Source organism: Pollachius pollachius (genome assembly GCF_949987615.1).
Source record: "Pollachius pollachius genome assembly, chromosome: 5".
Lineage (NCBI taxonomy): Eukaryota > Metazoa > Chordata > Actinopteri > Gadiformes > Gadidae > Pollachius > Pollachius pollachius.
This window is the reverse complement of record NC_136938.1, coordinates 4,055,769-4,074,952: the sequence shown is the minus strand read 5'-3', so window position 1 is coordinate 4,074,952 and position 19,184 is coordinate 4,055,769. Positions and strand designations below refer to the sequence as shown.

At 46.0% G+C, this 19,184-nt stretch overlaps 2 protein-coding genes across 2 annotated transcripts; both read right to left on the bottom strand.

Moving 5' to 3' along the window:
* Positions 1-253: 253 nt before the first annotated feature.
* dpep2 (dipeptidase 2) lies at positions 254-8,594 on the bottom strand. Its single transcript, XM_079737423.1, has 11 exons — positions 8,488-8,594; positions 8,142-8,270; positions 6,219-6,345; positions 5,721-5,850; positions 2,819-2,969; positions 2,313-2,382; positions 1,531-1,707; positions 1,319-1,403; positions 1,133-1,208; positions 701-836; positions 254-607 (listed from the first exon to the last, which is right to left on the bottom strand). The coding sequence occupies exons 1-11, from the start codon at positions 8,499-8,501 to the stop codon at positions 398-400; spliced, it is 1,305 nt and encodes a 434-aa protein (XP_079593549.1). The 5' UTR covers positions 8,502-8,594; the 3' UTR covers positions 254-397.
* Positions 8,595-14,860: 6,266 nt separating this feature from the next.
* Positions 14,861-15,781, bottom strand: LOC307075767 (ribonuclease P protein subunit p25-like; the record flags this gene model as incomplete). The annotated part of the gene is made up of 2 exons (XM_079736462.1): positions 14,861-15,513; positions 15,601-15,781. The coding sequence occupies 2 exons, from the start codon at positions 15,779-15,781 to the stop codon at positions 14,861-14,863; spliced, it is 834 nt and encodes a 277-aa protein (XP_079592588.1).
* Positions 15,782-19,184: the final 3,403 nt, after the last annotated feature.

Genomic DNA, 19,184 nt, shown 5'->3' with positions numbered 1-19,184 from the left:
GCCAAAAAGCATTGTTACCACAGAGAAATAATCAACCAAACACAAATTTCCTTACTTGTTGTAAGGTTAATCAGTTAACACGTCAATAGTTTGTTCTTCTATTTTTTTATTAATAATTTAATTAACTGATAATGAATGTAGGATCGGTGTATAAATGCTCAATTTTCCAGTTACAACATTGTTAAAGTATTCCAAAGTGCTACCCAAATATCTAATGTAATCTTCAGTCTAGCTAATATCTTTATTAGGATAATATGCGTTTTGTGAAATAAATTATGAATATAAAATATAAGATATCAAAAATTAATCATAAAACAGTCGTTTTCGAAAGATCGCTCTACTTTTTGGTCAATGGTTCATTTTATAGTACAGCGATACATGATGAGATTCAGGAACTTCAGCCCGAGTTATAGCTCGGATCAATGAAGACGAGGACGCTGGCGGGCAGCAGGAGCGTGACCCAAAGGAGCCGAGGTGGTCGGGAGGACGGAGCCGAGGAGGGGGGTTGATGACGGGGCGGGCGGAGCACCAGTCTGCACGGGTGTTCCACCTCCTCCGGAGCGATCTGCGCCTCACCCGGCGGGCTCAAACTCAACTCATCACGCACCTGAGAAAATAGGTCAAATAATAAGGATGAATCGCACCAGTTTGATAGTAGCACTTCAGTTACAACTGTGATGGTTATAATGGGATCACTCACCTTTTCCACCTCGTCAAAAACACGCAGGAAGTTCTGTCGCAGGACACCCGCCACTTCCTGTTCAGGCCACTTCCTGCGCAGCAGTTCCTTGATGAGGACAGGATACTTGGAGACATCTTCTAGTCCCAAAGGAAATCTGTTGATCAATTAAAGAATGTAGACACACATTGTTTGATGGTGGTTGGCTTTGCTCAGGAGGTAGAGCGGGTTAACTTCTAACTGGAAGGTCGCCAGTTCAATCCCCAGCTCCTCCTAGCTGAGTGTTGAGGTGTCCCTGAGCAAGACACCTCCCCCTTAATGCCGCAGACGAGCTGGCTGTCGCCTTGCATGTGTGTATGTAGGTTAAATATCCTTAAATGTAAGAATGGTGGACAAAGAACAAGCACATGGAACTTGTAATTTTGCTGCTTGTTAAAACCTTTTTTCTTTTACCGAAGTACGCCTTCATAGTCTCCACCTATTCCAATCAACTCCGCTCCAATCGTGTTTCTGATGTGGTCAAAGTGGTCTGCACAAAACGATAAAAGCATGTCAACAGAGGCTTCAGAACATTTACAGACTCACCACAGACACAAAAAATAGAAACAGATGATTGGCTGATCCACACAGACTCCTTACCGGCCACAGCAGACACATTAGCCTGACCATCGCAGGCCACAAAGTCACTGAAGAGAGTCACCATGATCAGACCACGGTTCTTCTTCTGCGGAGACAGAACTACAAATATTTCAATAACAACTAATTCTGGAAAAACACAAAATAACTATTGACACCATACCGATGATTGACCTCCCCCCCCCCCACACACACACACACACACACTTTCATACCAGTTCATGGAGCAGCCAATCGGGGACGTTGCGGCTGTGGTTGCAGACGGCGTAGGCGGAAGAGTGGCTGAAGACCACGGGAGCCTTGGAGACGCTGATGGCCACCCTGGCCGTCTCCCAGGAGCTGTGGGAGAGGTCCACGATCATCCCCAGTCGGTTCATCTCCTGCACCACCGCCTAGCAAGGCATTAGCACCATCACATCCGACCGGTGATGGGGCTTTACAAAGCCCTTTCATCAGCAGACGTGTCTCATCTTGTTGGGAATTCTCCTACTTCTCCCTGGCGTGTAGAAGCCAGGAAGAACCGTATGCGTTGCTGGACATTGTTTAGTTAAGTAAGGAGAAAAATACATTGAAGTTTACTCAGGCTTCGCCTCTATCTAAATCTTACACCGAAACGGTACTCCAACTTTTGATTAAGATGGATTTCATTCATTAAAACCCCCTTTAATATAAAAGTCAATTTAGTAGAGTTATCCATCCATGATATGAGTACGAAACAAGAAAATCCTTAAGTCTGGCATGTGCAGAAAGGGCGGACCACAGACGAGAGGACGGAGTTTAAACTACGATACGTAGAGAACAAACATCCCCCAATAACTGGAACAGGAACCCTGGATTGTAGATAATAGCACCTGCTGGGTTTAATTGGGGCCTGTAAAACATGGATTTGGTTTTATGAAAAGATCGTTATATCCCGGGTAATACTGCCTGTCGCAAATAATATGGAACAATATTGTGAAGCATGAGGAACAGAACGCAACGTAAAGATGGAGCGTACCTGACCAAAGAGAGTGAGGGTGTTGTTCTCTCTCCGATAGAAATGATAAAGATCTGAGGAGGACCCGGCCCTACAAAAAGAAGAGTGAAAACACAACATAGATCCATGAAGAAATGCAGTATTTCAGCAATAAGATGTGTTTATATCCTGGGCTTCTCGTGAGACGTATGTTCAAGTTTGAAACATCAAAGAAACTCCTGACATGTTTAGCGAGTGCGTCAGTATGTGTGTGTTATTAAGCCATTAATGCATTTTATGCAAAGCTGCTTCCAGTGACTGGAGATGCATATCAGCAACAGGTAGGGGTTATGCAGTCTTGTTCAGGGATAACTACAGTTAGACTGTGGACATCAGGGGTTGAACCCGGAACCTTTCGGCTGGTAACAAACACCTTATACCACACCATCAACTTAACCCAACCTAAATCTAAGCTCCCATTTTAAATCACATGACCATGATTTCCTAATTAAAGATGATGATGTTCTTGTGACCTTGGTCCTCCTCACCAGGGGGTGTTGCAGTTGTGTGTGAGGGCCATGGAGCGGACCCCCAGCAGGTAGAACATCCGGAGAGCGGGCAGGCTGCTGTCCAGGGAGTGACCTCCCTCGATGCTGAGCACACACGCTATCTTACCCCTTGACTCTGCCCCGCGGAGTCCTGACCACAGCCAGCAGAAACACAAGTTGAATTTACTACCTTTTAATACCTTTTTTAATACCTTCACCATATTTTTTAATACCAGCACGCCTTCAAGAGAGAGACCATAGGAGTTGGATTTATCAAGATGTCCCAACGGGACTTGGTCCATAGTTTTTAATCAATATGTCACAAAGTAGACATAGACAGAGTGCCAGAGAGAGAGAGTTTTTGTGTCCATTGTTGAAGTTAAGTTATAATTACCTCGTTAAATATTGTTATTACAGTGTAAAGGTTTTACATGAAAAAAACACTAGCCGCGTTTACATGGACACTTCTGATGCGATTATATTTCTAATCGGAATAGATCTATTCCTATCATGCAATCTGTGTTATGATTTTGGGATTTTTTGCTGGCCTCTAGTGGCTACTATGACCTTGTGTTTCATGCTTCTGTTTGGGTTCGGCCATCTTGGGTTTGCCACCTGAGGTTAATCTGTTGATTATCATGTGTCCAATTAAGTGTGGGTACTTGAACCTTGTTTTCAGTTCCTGCTTCGCTGAGTTTTTGTCCAAACGCCCATGGTAAGCTTATGCTAAGAACTTTACTTTGTTTATCGTATATTCGCCTTTTTGAGTTTTTGAGAACTAGAATATCATTTTGGATTTTGGAGTGTACCTTGTTTAACCTTTTTGTCTGGAACTCCTGAGTTTTTGGAACGTGTTATTAAAACTTTTCATTGGAGACTACCTCTGCATCTGAGTCCGATTTATGCCCTGTTCCAGTGTAACAATCCGACTGTGCTGTATCTAGGCCTATTGCATTTACAAAAGTGGTAAGCTTATGTTCGTATGTCTCTCGCGCACAACCGTCATGTTGGTCTGGACTTGTATGATATGTAAGGGATAAAGTTGTAGTACAGAACGCCGGTCATTATCGGGTAAATAAGCCCCGACAGGGTGAACCGGACCGCGATGCGAAGCGGAGGTGTCTTGCTTCGCCCTGAAGGGTATTATTTTCGATAATGACCGGCGACGTTCTATACATTATTACATGGCTCCTTGCCAAAACAGCAGAGAAATAGTCCGCCAAAGACGTTGACGTCGCTTAGAAAGCGGACGCGCTGGGGTTGATAAATTACCGGACTACTTACGGAGTGATACGAAAGACGTCAGTCAGGCAAAAAATCCACTTTCCTTGAGAGCGGTCAAATTCGGTATGCATAAAAGTACAGACTGACCAATTGCGAACTACTGCAGCTGCTGATGCCATCTCTCTAAGTTAAAAAGTAGCCGCACCTACCCCAAACCAATCGAATAAGTGTATACATGTCAATTATAGCGGACTACACCACCTCTTCTATTCCGCATGGAATTATATTCCAATCAGAGAATTATATTCCGATTGAGCCGTATATATGATTTTTTATTCTGATTGAGCTGTTCTTCCACTTCTAATCGGATCAGAAGTGTCCGTGTAAACGCGTGACGCATTACGATCGTTCAAACATGTTTTTGACACCGAAGGGCATTATCCCGCTTATACCATGGTCCCTTGCAAAAGAAAATAAATTAAGGTCATTCAATAATATGTTCATGCGTTTTACAATCCAAATATAAAGTTGTTGTTTCACATAAATAGGACGGACCTTAGCTACGACTTGGCAACGGGGGTATTTTAGTCAGCTGAGCTATGAGCCAGAGAGCTAACGTTATGGATTGTACATATTTATAATTCGAAATTCGTCCCAGCCTTTATACCACAGATACTATAGGGTCTATAGCAAATAACCGCGGTTTCTGATTACAGTTTAATGTAACAGTAAGCTGACAACATCGCTAATTAACACCGCAACTGCAAATTAACCACACGGATATAACCATGGCAACCAGTCAAAGAAATGTTCTTTTTGCGATCATTCTTTAAATATCGATTCCTCCAGCCAGATGTCCGAAATTTGCATTTCCCCATTATTGTCTTTCAAATGACTTTGAACTAACAGAAGCGAACTCGCAAAGTGGTTTGGCAGCAAGCCAGCAGGGTATATCCAGTTTGTTTCATCGCACGCACCACGTGACATCATTGATTTCGCTCAGGTCCTACTCGCAACATAAAAATAAATCCACGCAAGTTTTAGTAAATTTAGGAGATAGGCCTGCACGTAAATTACAAATTGAAAAACTCATGGGCCTTGTTGGAAATTTGATACCTCGTCAGATGACGTTTATTACTTTTTTTCATACTTTTTAATGGCCTTAATTTGGGCTAATTTCATTTACTACCTTTTAATACCTTTAACAACCCCGCGGAAAACCCTGCTAACGCACACACACACACACAATATTTGTATAGTCTAACGCACAATATATGCTTTATCACACACACACACACACACACACACACACACACACACACACTCATTTGTATATTGTAATGTATATTGAGGATATTGCCATTATTTATCTTATCTTGGTTATTCAAATAACGTCATTCAAATCTTTTTCGCCTGACATAGGGAACAACTAAACATAATCCTGCCAGTTGACATGATACAATTACAAGTTATGATTCACTACTGAGAAACAACTTGTCCAATACATCTTTTGGCATTTTCAAATATAGGGATGTGATCCATCGAAATGTTGCCTTAAAAGTTACGGCTGATTGTAATCTTGTCTTTTATTTTACAATGTTACTTTTATTAATGATCAGTATTGCGACGTCCTTATATTATATGTCCCTATGCAGATCCTGTAGTGTGGGGGCCGTACCCTCTGCAGTGGTGACCAGCTCCATGTCTGTGTACTCTGTGCACATGCGTATGATCACGTCTAGCTGTTCCAGGGTCAGCCGGACTGCATCCTTCTCCTGGGCCCCGCAGAGCACATACGCAGAAAACACCTGACGATGAACACGACAGGAGAGGGCCAGACAAGGCAAGAGAAAGGGCCGCTCAGTCACACTGCTCTGCTTCAGTTCCTGGTTCACAACACGGTGGACAGTTCTCTCAGCAGAGAGTACAGTTCTCTCTGCACCGAGTACAGTTCTCTCTACAGAGATACATCTCTCTTTCTCTGAGGAACTTCCGATACTGGTATCGTTATCGGAGGAACTATAGTTATTTATTTACAAGTAGAGGTTCATGGAGTCATGTGCTCATGGGAGAATGGCTGAGCCACGACTTCTAGATCTGATAGAAGCTCCGATGGTCAATGAACAGACAAACCGACCCTTCAGTGGGGTAGACAACGACGACTATCGATGACTACCTGCGTCTGCACACGCCCGGCGCGGAGGCGGGCGATGTCTGTGGCCACCGAGGGGAGGTGATGGAGGTCCACGCGACTCAGGAGGTTGTGGTAGTGGCGTCTCAGCTGGAGGGCCAGGTCGTTGTGACTGCCAGCAGTGGACAGGGATAACAAATGGAACTAGAAAATGCGAGTGCTGTAGTACAAAGTGAGGTTGAAAATATTTTTTAATAAAGCCATAGATTAGGACATAAAGAAACGTTAAATGGCTTAAATCAAGTGAAGGGATTTCAACAAAAGTTCAAAGTCTAAATGGCGTAAACAATGTTAACATGCACACCATTTAAGAAAATGTAAATGGCTGGAAACAAATACAGTGACAGCTGAATGAATAGCGCAAAGCCTTGCTAAAAATGCAGAAATGTAAAATAAATTGAACTGAAGAATCTGAAAGGTCAAATGTATTGCCCTGCATTGCTTGTGTGTGTGTGTGTGTGTGTGTGTGTGTGTGTGTGTGTGTGTGTGTGTGTGTGTGTGTGTGTGTGTGTGTGTGTGTGTGTGTGTGTGTGTGTTTAATAGAATAGCGAGCCGGTGCGTGATTAAAAGTAGCCCAATAGAGCTGTAAAAAACGTCCAATCTGGCAACACCGCCTAAACGTCCTCCATAAGTAGCCCAATCCGGCGAGAAAAACCGCCCAATCAGGCAACACTGCTGAACGTCCTCACGCTACAGTGTCAACGTAAATCATTGAGACCAACTGAAAACAAAGCCGGTATGAAACTAAAACGGCTCCGCCGTCCTCCCATTGTCTCCCATGTTAAAAAAAAGATTGTGTTTTAAAAGTAGAATATCTTAAAAAGTATAACATATTTAAAAGTTCTGAAAAGAAGCGCGCGATTCCAAGCTATTCTGAACATTTTAAAATTAGAATGGAGTCTAGGTGAAAAATTGAGGAAGGAGATAGGTCCCAAATTTTGTAGAGAATAAGAAAGAAAGAATAAAACTTAAGAATAGTAATAGTTGAGCGCTGCATGCAGCACTCACCTTATTAAGTTACATCCCTCTGTAGGGTTGTTAATTAGACAGGCCACCATGTGGCGCTGTTTGCCGCGATTTTAATATTGTGTCCCTTGTGCGCCACCGTAGTTCACGTGTGTGCGCCAACGTAGTTCGTGTGGGTGCCATCTTGTTTTGTGTTTGGCCCTCATGGATACAAGGTGAGCAAGTTATCTTGCACAATCTATATTTTTGGTATGGGTTTGGACCACCCATCCGTTCAGTTTGTTTGGTCAATATGTTGCATATGTTGAAATATGTTCGTTTGCCTGTTGAGTGTTATATGTGATGTGTGTGTTTTGCGTCTTATATGATCTCGTACGATGTGATTTTGTCTACTGTTTAATTTAATGTTTTTGTCTTTTATTTGGGGGAGAGTGTTTCTTAGATTATATAGTTTATGGTTATATGTATTTATTTTTACATTTTGTTGGGTCAAAGAGTTTTTTTTCTAATCTTGTTTTGTGTTTGGCCCTCATGGATACAAGATACAAGGCTATATTGAAGACTTTCCACTGTTGGGGAATAAATTGCCAAGCGTCTCCCACAATCCCGAACAACTGTGTCCCGTGGTCCTTCTCTACCCATCACACCAAACAACCAAACACAACGCAGAGTCCAGGGTCATAGAGAGACAGCAGGACATTTAGGTTACACCTCCATTACAAATGGTACGGAGTTAGAGAACATTGGACTGAAGGTTAGATCATGGGGGCGGGAGGGGAGGAAGTGAATTCCAAAGAAAATGGTTGTGTGTATGGGAAAATGAAAAGATTAGTGGGAAGGATATCCTATCTGATCTATTTTATCCCGAATGGGAAATGTTTACTGGCTATTTTGAGCAATATCACACACACACACACACACACACACGCACACACTGCTTACCCGTCAATTAGAGGGTATCTTGACATCAGGTCGTGCACTCGGTCTGTCTCAGAGTCTCCCAACAGTTGACCACACACAGAGGAAAACATGGCCAGGCGAACGATGGACGAACAAATCATCGAAGGCATACTAGACAGAGGAACCAAATGTGTCAATCACAAAGTGGAAGGCAAAAGACAAAACCACTTTTACTGATGAAGCTTTCACTGAATCGTATCGATCACGTGGCATAAACTTTCTCAATGAACTTGCAAGGATCATCGGCCTAGCCAATAGGGCTCTTCTTAAGGGAATTAAAACCAAACCAAACAGCCCAGCGTAAAGAAGCAGGGCCATTCGCGCTCACCTGACGGGTCCCATGGGCAGCAGACCGGAGGTGGAACCGAGGATCTGTGATCCAGCCTAAGGTCTGACGGAGTCGTGTGGAGGCTGCCTCCCCACTGAGTAATCACGGAGGGATGTCCGGGGGGCGGGACGGATACAAATTTGAGGCAATCTAACTTTTTCAGCGCCGAGCCCACTTCACACCAAAGATCAATGTCAAGACACCATCGATTATTATACCAGATATGGCCCGTTCCAGAAGCAAACGGAGCGAAGTCCAGCATAGTTATTGATGTCCACTCCAGAATAATTAAAAGAAAGAAAGAAAGTAGAAGTAAAAGTACGTAGTATGTCTAGTTCTTCAGGGCAGTTGTGTGCGGGCTGTAAACCACCATCGCATCTGGGTAGAGATACAGTTTGATTGATTGACTGATTGGAGGAGTCTATTCATTTGAGTGGGGGAAATGGAATGACGTTATGTGTATGGATTGATATTTTATATCATTTGTGTAATAAACACATGTTATATTATAATAATAATAGATGAATATAGCATGGATAATTATAGCATGGATAGGTATTTAATTATGATATATAAACGTGTTAGTTTATGACATCATGTACAGAGTCTCCCTTTCCATTGTAGAGCCGGTTTGACGTGACTGACTCTCGCTGGGTTGGTTTATGTTCCCTTTTTGTTTATGTTTATATTATTTTAAATTCCTTTGGCTTCTTTTTTTTAAATTCCCACTTCCTGTTTTGTAAATGTAAACCTCTCTTGCTGTCCTGGTTTTCTGGTAGCCGCTCCCAAACTAGTTCTGTTCTGTGTATTCAGTGAAATTGTTGGGTTTTAGAAACTCAACATTTTCAACATATTTGACACACACACACACACACATACACACACTGACACACACACATACACACACTGACACACACACACACACGCACAGATTGCCAATCACCAGTGATACAAAATCATCCAATTACTCTCTCTCTCGCGCGCTTTCTCTCGCTCTGTCATGCACAGCAGACATGTTGAGAATGGCACCAAAACAGACGGTAATGCCCAAAAAACAATGAACACATTTGCCCCCCAGAATCCAATTGCCCCCCCCCCCCCCCCCTTGTATATTTTAAAGTGAAAATGCAAAACTGATATTGTCAATATTGTATTTGTACACATTTGACTAATTTCCAAGGTTGGCTCCACTATTCTACCAATGATTCAGCGACACGAACAAGATGTTTGGAGTCATAGTGGGAGCGTTTAGAGCCATAATCTGCATTCCCGCCGTGTGCATGGTCAGGGCACAATGATCTGGGGACACTAATGTTTACAACACAAAACAACAAGAGCATTGTGCATCCAAGTAATTTCTGCTCATGCAGAGCCATTTCCGACCCACCCGGGGTGTTCTCTGATAATCAAGGGAGTGTCCCGCTCATCTGCAGCTAAGATTCTAGCCCGCAGAAAGCACATTAATATCTCAGTCCATGCGTTACAATTAGGAGCAAATGATTTCCGCTCAGATAAAACCACAATTATCCAGAAAATAGCATTTACCATAGTTACCATTTTGCCAAAATGTTAAGAACAACAACAGTTAAATGGTATCCGTGTGTGTATCTGGGAGGATAGAGTAGAAGCCCATCATTGTTGCACTCTGAGGCACACCGCTCCGAGACTAAATCTGGGAATGTGTGTGCTATGTGCTCCCATTTCTACAACTCAATTCCACAAGCAAATGACTAATGAACTTTTCCATCAGCAGAGGGCAGCAATAGTCAAATCAGCGGCTTATCAGACCCACACATTAAGCTCTCAGAGCACAAACGCCTCACGACGAAAAACAAAGTGAACATCATAATAACTACCCGAGTGTTTAGCCTCACTCTGTTTACTTTTACTTCCACGGGAAAAAAAAAAAGTCCAAATAAAAAAAAAGGGTTTTGTCATTTTTTAAGTAATTTCTTTTTTAAGAAACATGGCCTCATTCATGGTGTATAAACTCCTTGTTTGCCTCGCGCTGGGTTCTGGCAGCCTCGGTTCTCCGTGTTCATTATCTGCACTTACAGCTTTGACTCCGGCGTGGCAATTACATCCTCAGCTGCACTGATTAATCCAACATGGAGGTATTTCACATAATGGCTCTGAAAAGACATGTTCACACACTTAGCGGGGAGAGGCGGATGTGCCGAGCTTTATTATAGACCCCCGCCATATTGCACTGAGGCTCTCAATGGCTGCTTTAAATGTTCTCTTAACCTCTAGTGGAGGCCGACGAAGGAACAATGGAGTGTCAGCAAAGTGATTAATTTAATCTATTTCACTCTTGACACAAGATGGAGGTTGCACCCCCCCAGGCAATTTTCGACGAACACGTATTTGTCTATTGTTGGACACATTCCCTGTATTGCAGTTCATTAATAAACAGTGTGCCCTCATACTTTAGCGGCCCCCCCAACTCCTCATTCTCTTCTGGCAATCACACAATCAATCACTGTCCCATTACTTGACGAGGCACAGAGAGACGGAGTGAACAGAATAACGAGAACAATATTTTAGGAGGGGGGGGGGCGGCGAGAGAGTGACGGGGTCTCCAGAAGGCTAGCACACGCGGGCGGAAAAAACATAGGCCCAGTAAATATTCAATTTAAAGGATTCCCAGATAAGAGGAGTTGAAAAATGGAGGCGGCACCCATTCTTCTAGATAAGAGCAGACGAAGCCATCTGGAGGCTGGCAGATAGCGAACTCCCTCAGCCTCCCCGAGACCTGCTCTCATCCACTGAGGCACCGGGCTGGTGACTACCTCAGGTTCAAAATGAATTTATTCACCCCATCTATGTAGGTATTGGCTTGGGGGGGGGGGGGTGACTTGTGGATGGACTGGACCTCGTTTTATCAGCAGGCCTGCGAGAATAATGGGTTGTTCTGGACGTGTGACTGGTGTTCAGATGGAACTCTGTGTGCGCTTCATTAAGGCGTGCTTGTGCTACTGCTCGTGTTTTTCGCTTATTCAAACTGGCCGTCATTAAATAGCAGTGTTCAATATGTTCACATTGACTACCAGGGCGCCTCTCATACCGTCCAGGTAAGACATACTGCACTTAAAATACATCCCTAAAAACACATAAACAGACACTCACTTATACACCCAGACACACATACATACACACTCACACACACACACTAACACACACACACACACACACACACACACAGCATACACACATCCTTGTTAAAGGTGTCAGTTTAACGGTATCCTAATACCAAATAGGGAAACACCTTCTTTACCTGTCCCTTGATCAGATTATTAGCAAATTTAGCACCAATGTAATGATGTTGAAATCAGTACTGGATTACTGGGCTTGGACCCCTCTGATTCCAGATGGTCAAGATTAAAAGGCAGCTTTCCCCATGTTTTCAACACGGCACGTCAACATACGTGGAGTTAGTGCACGGTAAGCACAGGACACACTGAAAGAGACGAGATTGAAAATGTTAGTTTCTGAATCTAGCCCTTTCTCTCCCCTGTATTCATGCATATGACCTACCTCATATTTAAAAAACAACCTTCTATTTACTTTTTCATGGAGTGGGGGAGAATTCAGTCTCAGCTGGTGAATAACCTTGTCCACTACATATTCAGCACCTTGTTCAGCACCCCCCCTATCCCCCCCCCCCCCCCCCCCCCCCCCGTTCGCTGTGCTATTCTGCGACAGCCACATTGGATTTAGCTGTGGGGGTAATGCTTTTGTCACTGTGTTTTATCTGACCCCTCAGTCAAAGGGCCTATTTTGCTGTCCCTAATTTCACCGTCTGCATTTATTCCACCGCACTTTGGCACCCGAATAAAAAGAAAAGAAAGAAAGAAACACAGAGAATCTTTGATAAGGGACTCGGGTCGATGTGTAGATTTACCTATAGCCGCGCTATTGGTGTGACCTGCTCCCCTCGCTGTCGGTGCCTCAGGCTCCCTCTGGTGAAAGCTGTTAACGCAGTGATAACAAACTGAATGATAACCTTCCACGCTGTTGAGGACGAACACTTTGTTCCATAGGCGTCTTATTGCTGTTGTAGCATTTCTGATGCACACCCCCTCTTCCCTCTCCTGTGTTTCGCTCTGATTCCTATAACTGAGCGTAGGTATAACAGGTTCATCTTTGTGTTTGCCTTTGAACAATGAGGGACCGACTAAACCACTTTGCTGCTCGACACACAATTGTATATTTATTCATTTGGATGATCCAGGCTCGCCGAGCATTAAATGGGGTTTATTTTATTTGATCTATCTGCTGTCGCTCTGCTGTGTACCACTACCTTGACATTCAAGTTGTTGGAGATGGTATGAAACGTGGATAAACAGGGGGAGAAAACATGCCAATGCCACACACAGAGAAAGAGGGCTCTGCGGGGGTTGAGGGGCTGATTTGTATGCGTTTCACACTAAATTCTTCAGGGACATCCCTGCTAAACTGCATATTTTTATTGAGTTGTTTAAAGAATTGTTACAGCGGTTAAGAATCCCTTTGATTCATTTACTTTATTAGGCAGAGCTGGGGCTTTGCAGATTTTCATTAAGATCAAGTGCAAAACGTTTCAGACAAGACTCAACTTTGGAAAAGGTTATTAGCCTGGGAGGACATGGTTAATTAAGCAGGAAAGAAGCAAAAAAGAAGCAAAAAAGATAAGCATTTGTAGGCCTCCTTTGATAAAACTATTCTCCAGTGAACGGCTTCCAAGGATGAGTTATGTTTAGGGGTTACCGTTGGAGGTAATGTCTGAAATCTTTAATGCGCTGGACAAATTGCTATAACCCATGGATTATTATTCTTCATTTCCTTTTTTTTCATGGCCCACAGAGAGAATGGAAAGTCGACAATGCTTCCATAAATAACATACAGCATATACATTTTTGTAGGCTGTGACTGAGTAGGTTTATTTCACGGTGAGTAGGCATGCAGATTGGATAATCACATGTCACTTCTGTGCCAGGTTTCATTAGTATCCATGCCCTTGTTGCTAATATTGGTTATTTGTCAAAGAAATGCATGACGGTGACTATGGAGTCAATGCACTGCCACAGTGAGTGCCTTAGAACTCCAACCTGCTCAAAATGGAAAAATACAATGAAGGGTTCCAGTTGGCATTACCCTAGGATTCGTAGTATCATTATTTTACCTTAACCTCAAACCTCACCGTGTGGTAGTTCAGACTGCATACACATTAATGCATACACGTTCACAGTGTGTAATCTATAGCTAGTTTGCTTGCTAGTGGAACCCAAGCCCAGTGTGCTAGACCCTGCATAAACAGATGTGCAACACTGGTCAAACATAAAAAAAATAACGACAATATAGAAGAGATGTGATGAGCCAGTGAGCAGCGCGGTCGAAGGGGAGTGTAGATGTTGCCATGGGTTTCATATTTTTGCACGGGAGTGTGCAGTGCTGTCAACTCCAGTTTTAATCCTTTTCTTCACTTCCTGTGTGTGATGTTGTGTTGTTATCTTAATGATTATCTGTGGCGCTGCGTCTGCCCAAGGCACTTCTGTCTATGGGGCTGGTGTGGGGAGCCCGGGCTTATCACAGCACTGGTGTTAAATCAGCTCTGACTCCAGACAAATTTCCCCCACATCGCCCCTTATCGATGGATCTGCACACTGTGCTTTTATTTTTCCTCTCTTTATTTATTTATTCATTTTTCATTTCGATTTTTATATGCTGTTGTTTGACGTGTCGGACCCCAAAAAAATAAAACACAATGCAGATCAAACGCTGTCTTCATTTTTTTTTACTTATGACGTTGGGGTATTCACTATTCCAACAGATAGCATGTGCTGTTTTTAGCATAAGTCATAGCACGGATGGCTTTAAACATTTTACATATTCTTTCAGCTTGTTGGCCGTACCTTTTGATATTTTTAAAGGTCACAGTAGAAAAAGAGTGATCTCAGTCCAGAGGTAAAGGGCTGACGGCATTCTGTCCTTAATCTTCTGGGGGGTTAACGGGAGCGGTCATCCGTAACCGCGCAGAATTCATGGCTTTTTGTTACGTTGATCTAAAATTGACAGTCATTTTATTACAGAATCAACAGTGAAACAAGCATCATCATCGTCTTCTTTTCAGTTTCTCTCAGGAAGTAAGTAAACCTCGTCCTGCCGAGAACGGATCATTGTGAATGCTGTCCGCATACGGAGGCGAGACTGACGAAGTCCCCGGCGGACTGACCTCTGGACGGAGGGGCGACTCCCCGAGTCTTTTCTCCCGGAGAGCGCCGTTCCGTCTCAGTAAGTGCTCTGATTGTCTGGCCACTGTGGCTGAGAGGAGGGCAGCGCCGACTCACCTCCTTCTCTCGCGTCTCTCTCCTCCACCGCGGCTCACCCCGGGTCAGCCACTCAGCGACGGGGGCACCACGCCGCCCCCCTCACCCAGACACGCCCTCTTACAGTCGGGGTACCCTCCAAACGCCGGCGGGCCCGCGGGTCTCTTGAAGGCCGCCGGCTGCTGGGGGTCCGCGCCCTCTCGCTCCTCCCACAGAGCACTCAGGGTCTCGGGGGGCTGGTAGCCGGGCTCCCGGGGGTCCAGGGGGTCTTTGGAGAGCAGGATGCTGATGGAGGGCACGGTGCGGTGCACGGTCATCTCCGACGCGCCCCCGTCGTGGCTCTCCCACACCTCCTTCACCCCCTTGTAGCGCAGCTTGGTCAGCTGGTGCAGCGATCCCACCTTCCTCTTCATGATCTCGGCACAGGTGATGGTCTTGGTGACGGCACGCCCTGACCCGGTGAAGACCACCTGCCTCAGGCCGCCGGCGCCCCCGGAGCCCCCGACGCCCCCGACGCCCCTGTCCAGCTTCTCCCCCTGCATGCGGGCCATGGCAAACCCCATCAGGTTGCGGATCTTGCTGCCCTCCTTTACCCGCATCTCCAGCACCCCCGAGGCCAGGCCTGGGAAGGGGCTGGGGCTGGCCTCCTCGGTGCGGAGGATCTTCTTGAACCCCCCCTGGCCCGGCTTGGGGGCGCTGGGTGGACCCGGTGTCGATGCTGAAGGCGGTGGAGGCGGAGGGGTTGGTGGTGGTGGTGGTGGTGGTGGTGGTGCAGCAGTCGGTTTGGACAGGTGGAAAACATTGCTGCCCACAGAAGACTGAGCAGGGCTTTGATAGACCGGAGTCTGGTAGCTAAGGCAGGAGCCCGGGGGTCCTCCCACCTCCAGGTGGATCTGCCGGTTGAACTCGAGTCCCGGGTGGGGCCGGACCACGTCCCTGGGCAGGTAGTGGCTCTGGCCGCTCACCACCCCACAGCTGGTGAACATATCTCCTCTACTCAGCGTCCCGGTTTGATCCCCCTTCAGTCACGTACCGCTCCGTACGGAGAGAGGATCAGGATCATTCGCCCATGGCGGTATTTAATTTTTTACACTTTTATACCCTTTTCCTTCCTACAGGCAACACCCGCCACAAAGTTTGAAAGACTTTCACATAAGCCCCGTTTAACGTTCTCCCCGAGAGCGCTATCAATGGGCTCTTTGAAGCCGCTCCACGGTAAAAGCTGGACACTTGAGATAAAGCAGCCGGCTGGTGAATTCAAAATGCTGTGGCAAAGGAACCACACACAATGCTCTTTCTCTCAGAGAATCTGATTTGCTTATCCAGAGACGACTATTCACTAAACGTTCAGCAGACAGAAACAAAATGTAGAACTGAATAACGTTCTTTAACTGTGCCGTCCCTTCACACGCTGTATACTTAAACAACAGCAAACACGTTGTCGGTCACACTTCAAACTAACTTTTTTCAAAAAAGAAACTGGAAGGATAACCTTTGTGTTCAGTAGTGGCCGGTTCCTCCGTCAGCCGAGCTCGGTCCGCCGGTGTGCAGAACTAACACGCTGAACTCTGGCTCTGACCTCTGCCAATGATTTGCTCTCCCAGTTGCACAGCTTTGAACCTGTGGCTGGAAGTCATCCGGGGGAGGGGGGGGGGGGGGGGGGGTGCGTGGCTCTCTGCTCCCCCTGTCCAGGCGTGGCCGCGGAGCTCCGTGCACCCTGCTACGTCTCTTTCCCCCGGGGAGATCTTGCCGCGTCGTCTCCCAGTGATGTTCTGGGAAGTCTGCTCTTTCCCCCACAAAGAGACGTGAGGGACAGGAGCCGCCTCACCAAAGCTCGCAGGAGGAGTGTCTGTGGTTGAGGGGGAGCATGAGGGAGAGAGGAGACAGCCCTCTTAAAGGCGCAGGTCTTTCATCTTTCCGTCGAACTCCCCTCCCTCCCTCCCTCCACGGCTGAAACCTGCCTCCCTCAGAGCGGTGGAGGAGGGGCCCTCCCGCATGGCCCTTTAAGAGCCCGGGCGCAGAACCCCCCGGCAACTTTGTCAATCTCTTTAGAGGACGTTCCAGTGCATGTGTTCAATGTACATGACTGATTAAACCTGAGTTCTGGAATAGGGAGCCAGTCAACCTTTAAAAATGCATTTTCAGCTGTGAAACAATGAATTAAATTAGCCTGTGTTATAATTGAAAACATCCTTCAAAGAGCCATTGAAAGTCAATGGCATCAAAGTGCGCTGTATTTACTCTCTATCCTATTAGATGCTGTTCTGACCGGTATCCTTTTCCATAATGTGCTGTTAATAGCTTCATTGTTGGGGTAATCAAGTCGCGCGCCGCAAATCTGTGTCTCTCTCACGCCCGGACGATTCCGCGGCTGCAAGGTTGAGCAGCCCCACCGAGCAAGGGCACCGGCGAACACTAAATATAAAGAGAAGAGAAAGGGAGAGGCAGAGCTCTGAGACTCCCGGTTTAAAGGGCTATTGTAATTGTGTGGCTATCTTCATTAGCTCTGCTGGAGAAGCGGGGGGGGGGCGGGTGGTGGTTGGAGAGGTGGAGGTGGAGGAGGGTGGGGGGGTCTTGCACAGGTGAGCAGGAAGAGCTGACAGTTGGGATAATAAGCATCTTAATGGCCTTTCCATCACCGGAGGAGGGCGCTGGCCCGACCGCTCCCACCCTCGGCTGGGCCCCCGACAGCTGTAGCAGAGCCCCCATCCAGGGCGGCCGCCGCCCCGACAGGTGGATTTGTTGTGGTGTGTGACTGACAGATGGGAGGATGGGTAAAGACAGCCCACTGAGGCTGAACCGATGAGGCCAAAGAGAAAGAGGCAGACAAATCCTAACTGTTCTCCGCTGGCTGGCTAGCCCCTGTGGCACACAGCTAGTCCCAGAGGTTCACAGCGGTTCACAGAGAACCATAACCCAATGTGGTCCAGAGTTTAGCCCCATCTAACCCACTTTGTTACAGTGTTTAGTATCAGGCTAACCCACTATGTTCCAGGGTTTAGCACCATGCTAACCCGCTGTAGTTCAGGGATAAGCACCAGGCTAACCTATTGTGGGCCAGCATTTAGCATCAGGCTAATCCACTGTGGCCGGGAGCGTACCTATGTTCCCCGGGTCCTATGTTCCCCGGGTTCTATGTTCCCCGCTTTGTATGTGACCGGGGAACATAGGATCCGGAGAGCAAATCTTTTTTCGCAGGATGGTAGGGGCAAGTACCGCCTTTTTCGCCTTCTCCTATTGGTTATGGTTAGGTTTAGGGTAAGGGTGAGGGTTAACCCTCACCCTAACCCTAACCATAACAATAACCCTAAACCTGACCCTAACCCTTCGCACCCGGGGAACATAGGACCTGGGGAACATAGGGATGACCCCTGCTAACCCACTGTGGACCAGGGTTTAGCACCATGCTAACCCACTGTGGACCAGGGTTTAGCACCATGCTAACCCACTGTGGACCAGGGTTTATCTTCAGGCTTACCCGTTGTTGTCCAGGGTTTAGCACGGTGCTAACCCGCTCTGGTCCATGGATTATCACCATGCTAACCCGCTGTGGTCCAGTGATTAGCACCATGCTAACCCCACTGTCTTGTGGATCACCTCAGATCCCGAAGCAAATCAATATATGCACAATTTGAATAGGCTGTTTGTATTTATTTAAGGTTATTTATATGAAATGTTATTTCTACTTGGCTTTCTTGTAGAGAGGTGAGGGGCAGATGCAAGTCAACGAGCCAATCACAAGGAGACACTACAGAAATCCATTCACCGCACGCGACGGGGCAACAAATGTCCTTTATTTATTCTCTTGTTATTTTTTCTCCCCTTGCTGAAAAGAAAATGACAGAAAGAATGAAGAAGGGAAAGGAAAGGAATGGAAAGGAAAGGGTGGAGAGATAGTGAGGGAGCGAGAGAGAGAGAGAGAGAGAGAGAGAGAGAGAGAGAGAGAGAGAGAGAGAGAGAGAGAGAGAGAGAGAGAGAGAGCAGAGAGAGAGAGAGGGAGAGAGAGCAGAGAGAGAGAGAGCAGAGAGCAGAGGTGGGCTCTGGAGCACTCACTACCAAAGTGATCATTCTGTTGTTCGGAAGAAATTACCCTCATCAGTCATAGAGCGATACGCATCTGCCTTTGGGGGTTTCTGGTGATGTTACTGCATAATAAACTGTGTTTGTGTGCACATGCACATATTGGTGGGGGAGAGGGGGGGAGCCAGGCAGAAGGGCGGCGAGTCAGAGAGGGAGGGAGAGGGGGAGAAAGGGGGAGAAAGAGGGAGGGCAGGGGGTAAGAAGGCACAGAGAGGTTACAACTGATGTTTAAAGTGAGTCTGTAATCACCCTTTAGAATTGGATTTTGGCGCATAATATGCCTCCCTATTCAACTTTAAAAAGTCATCC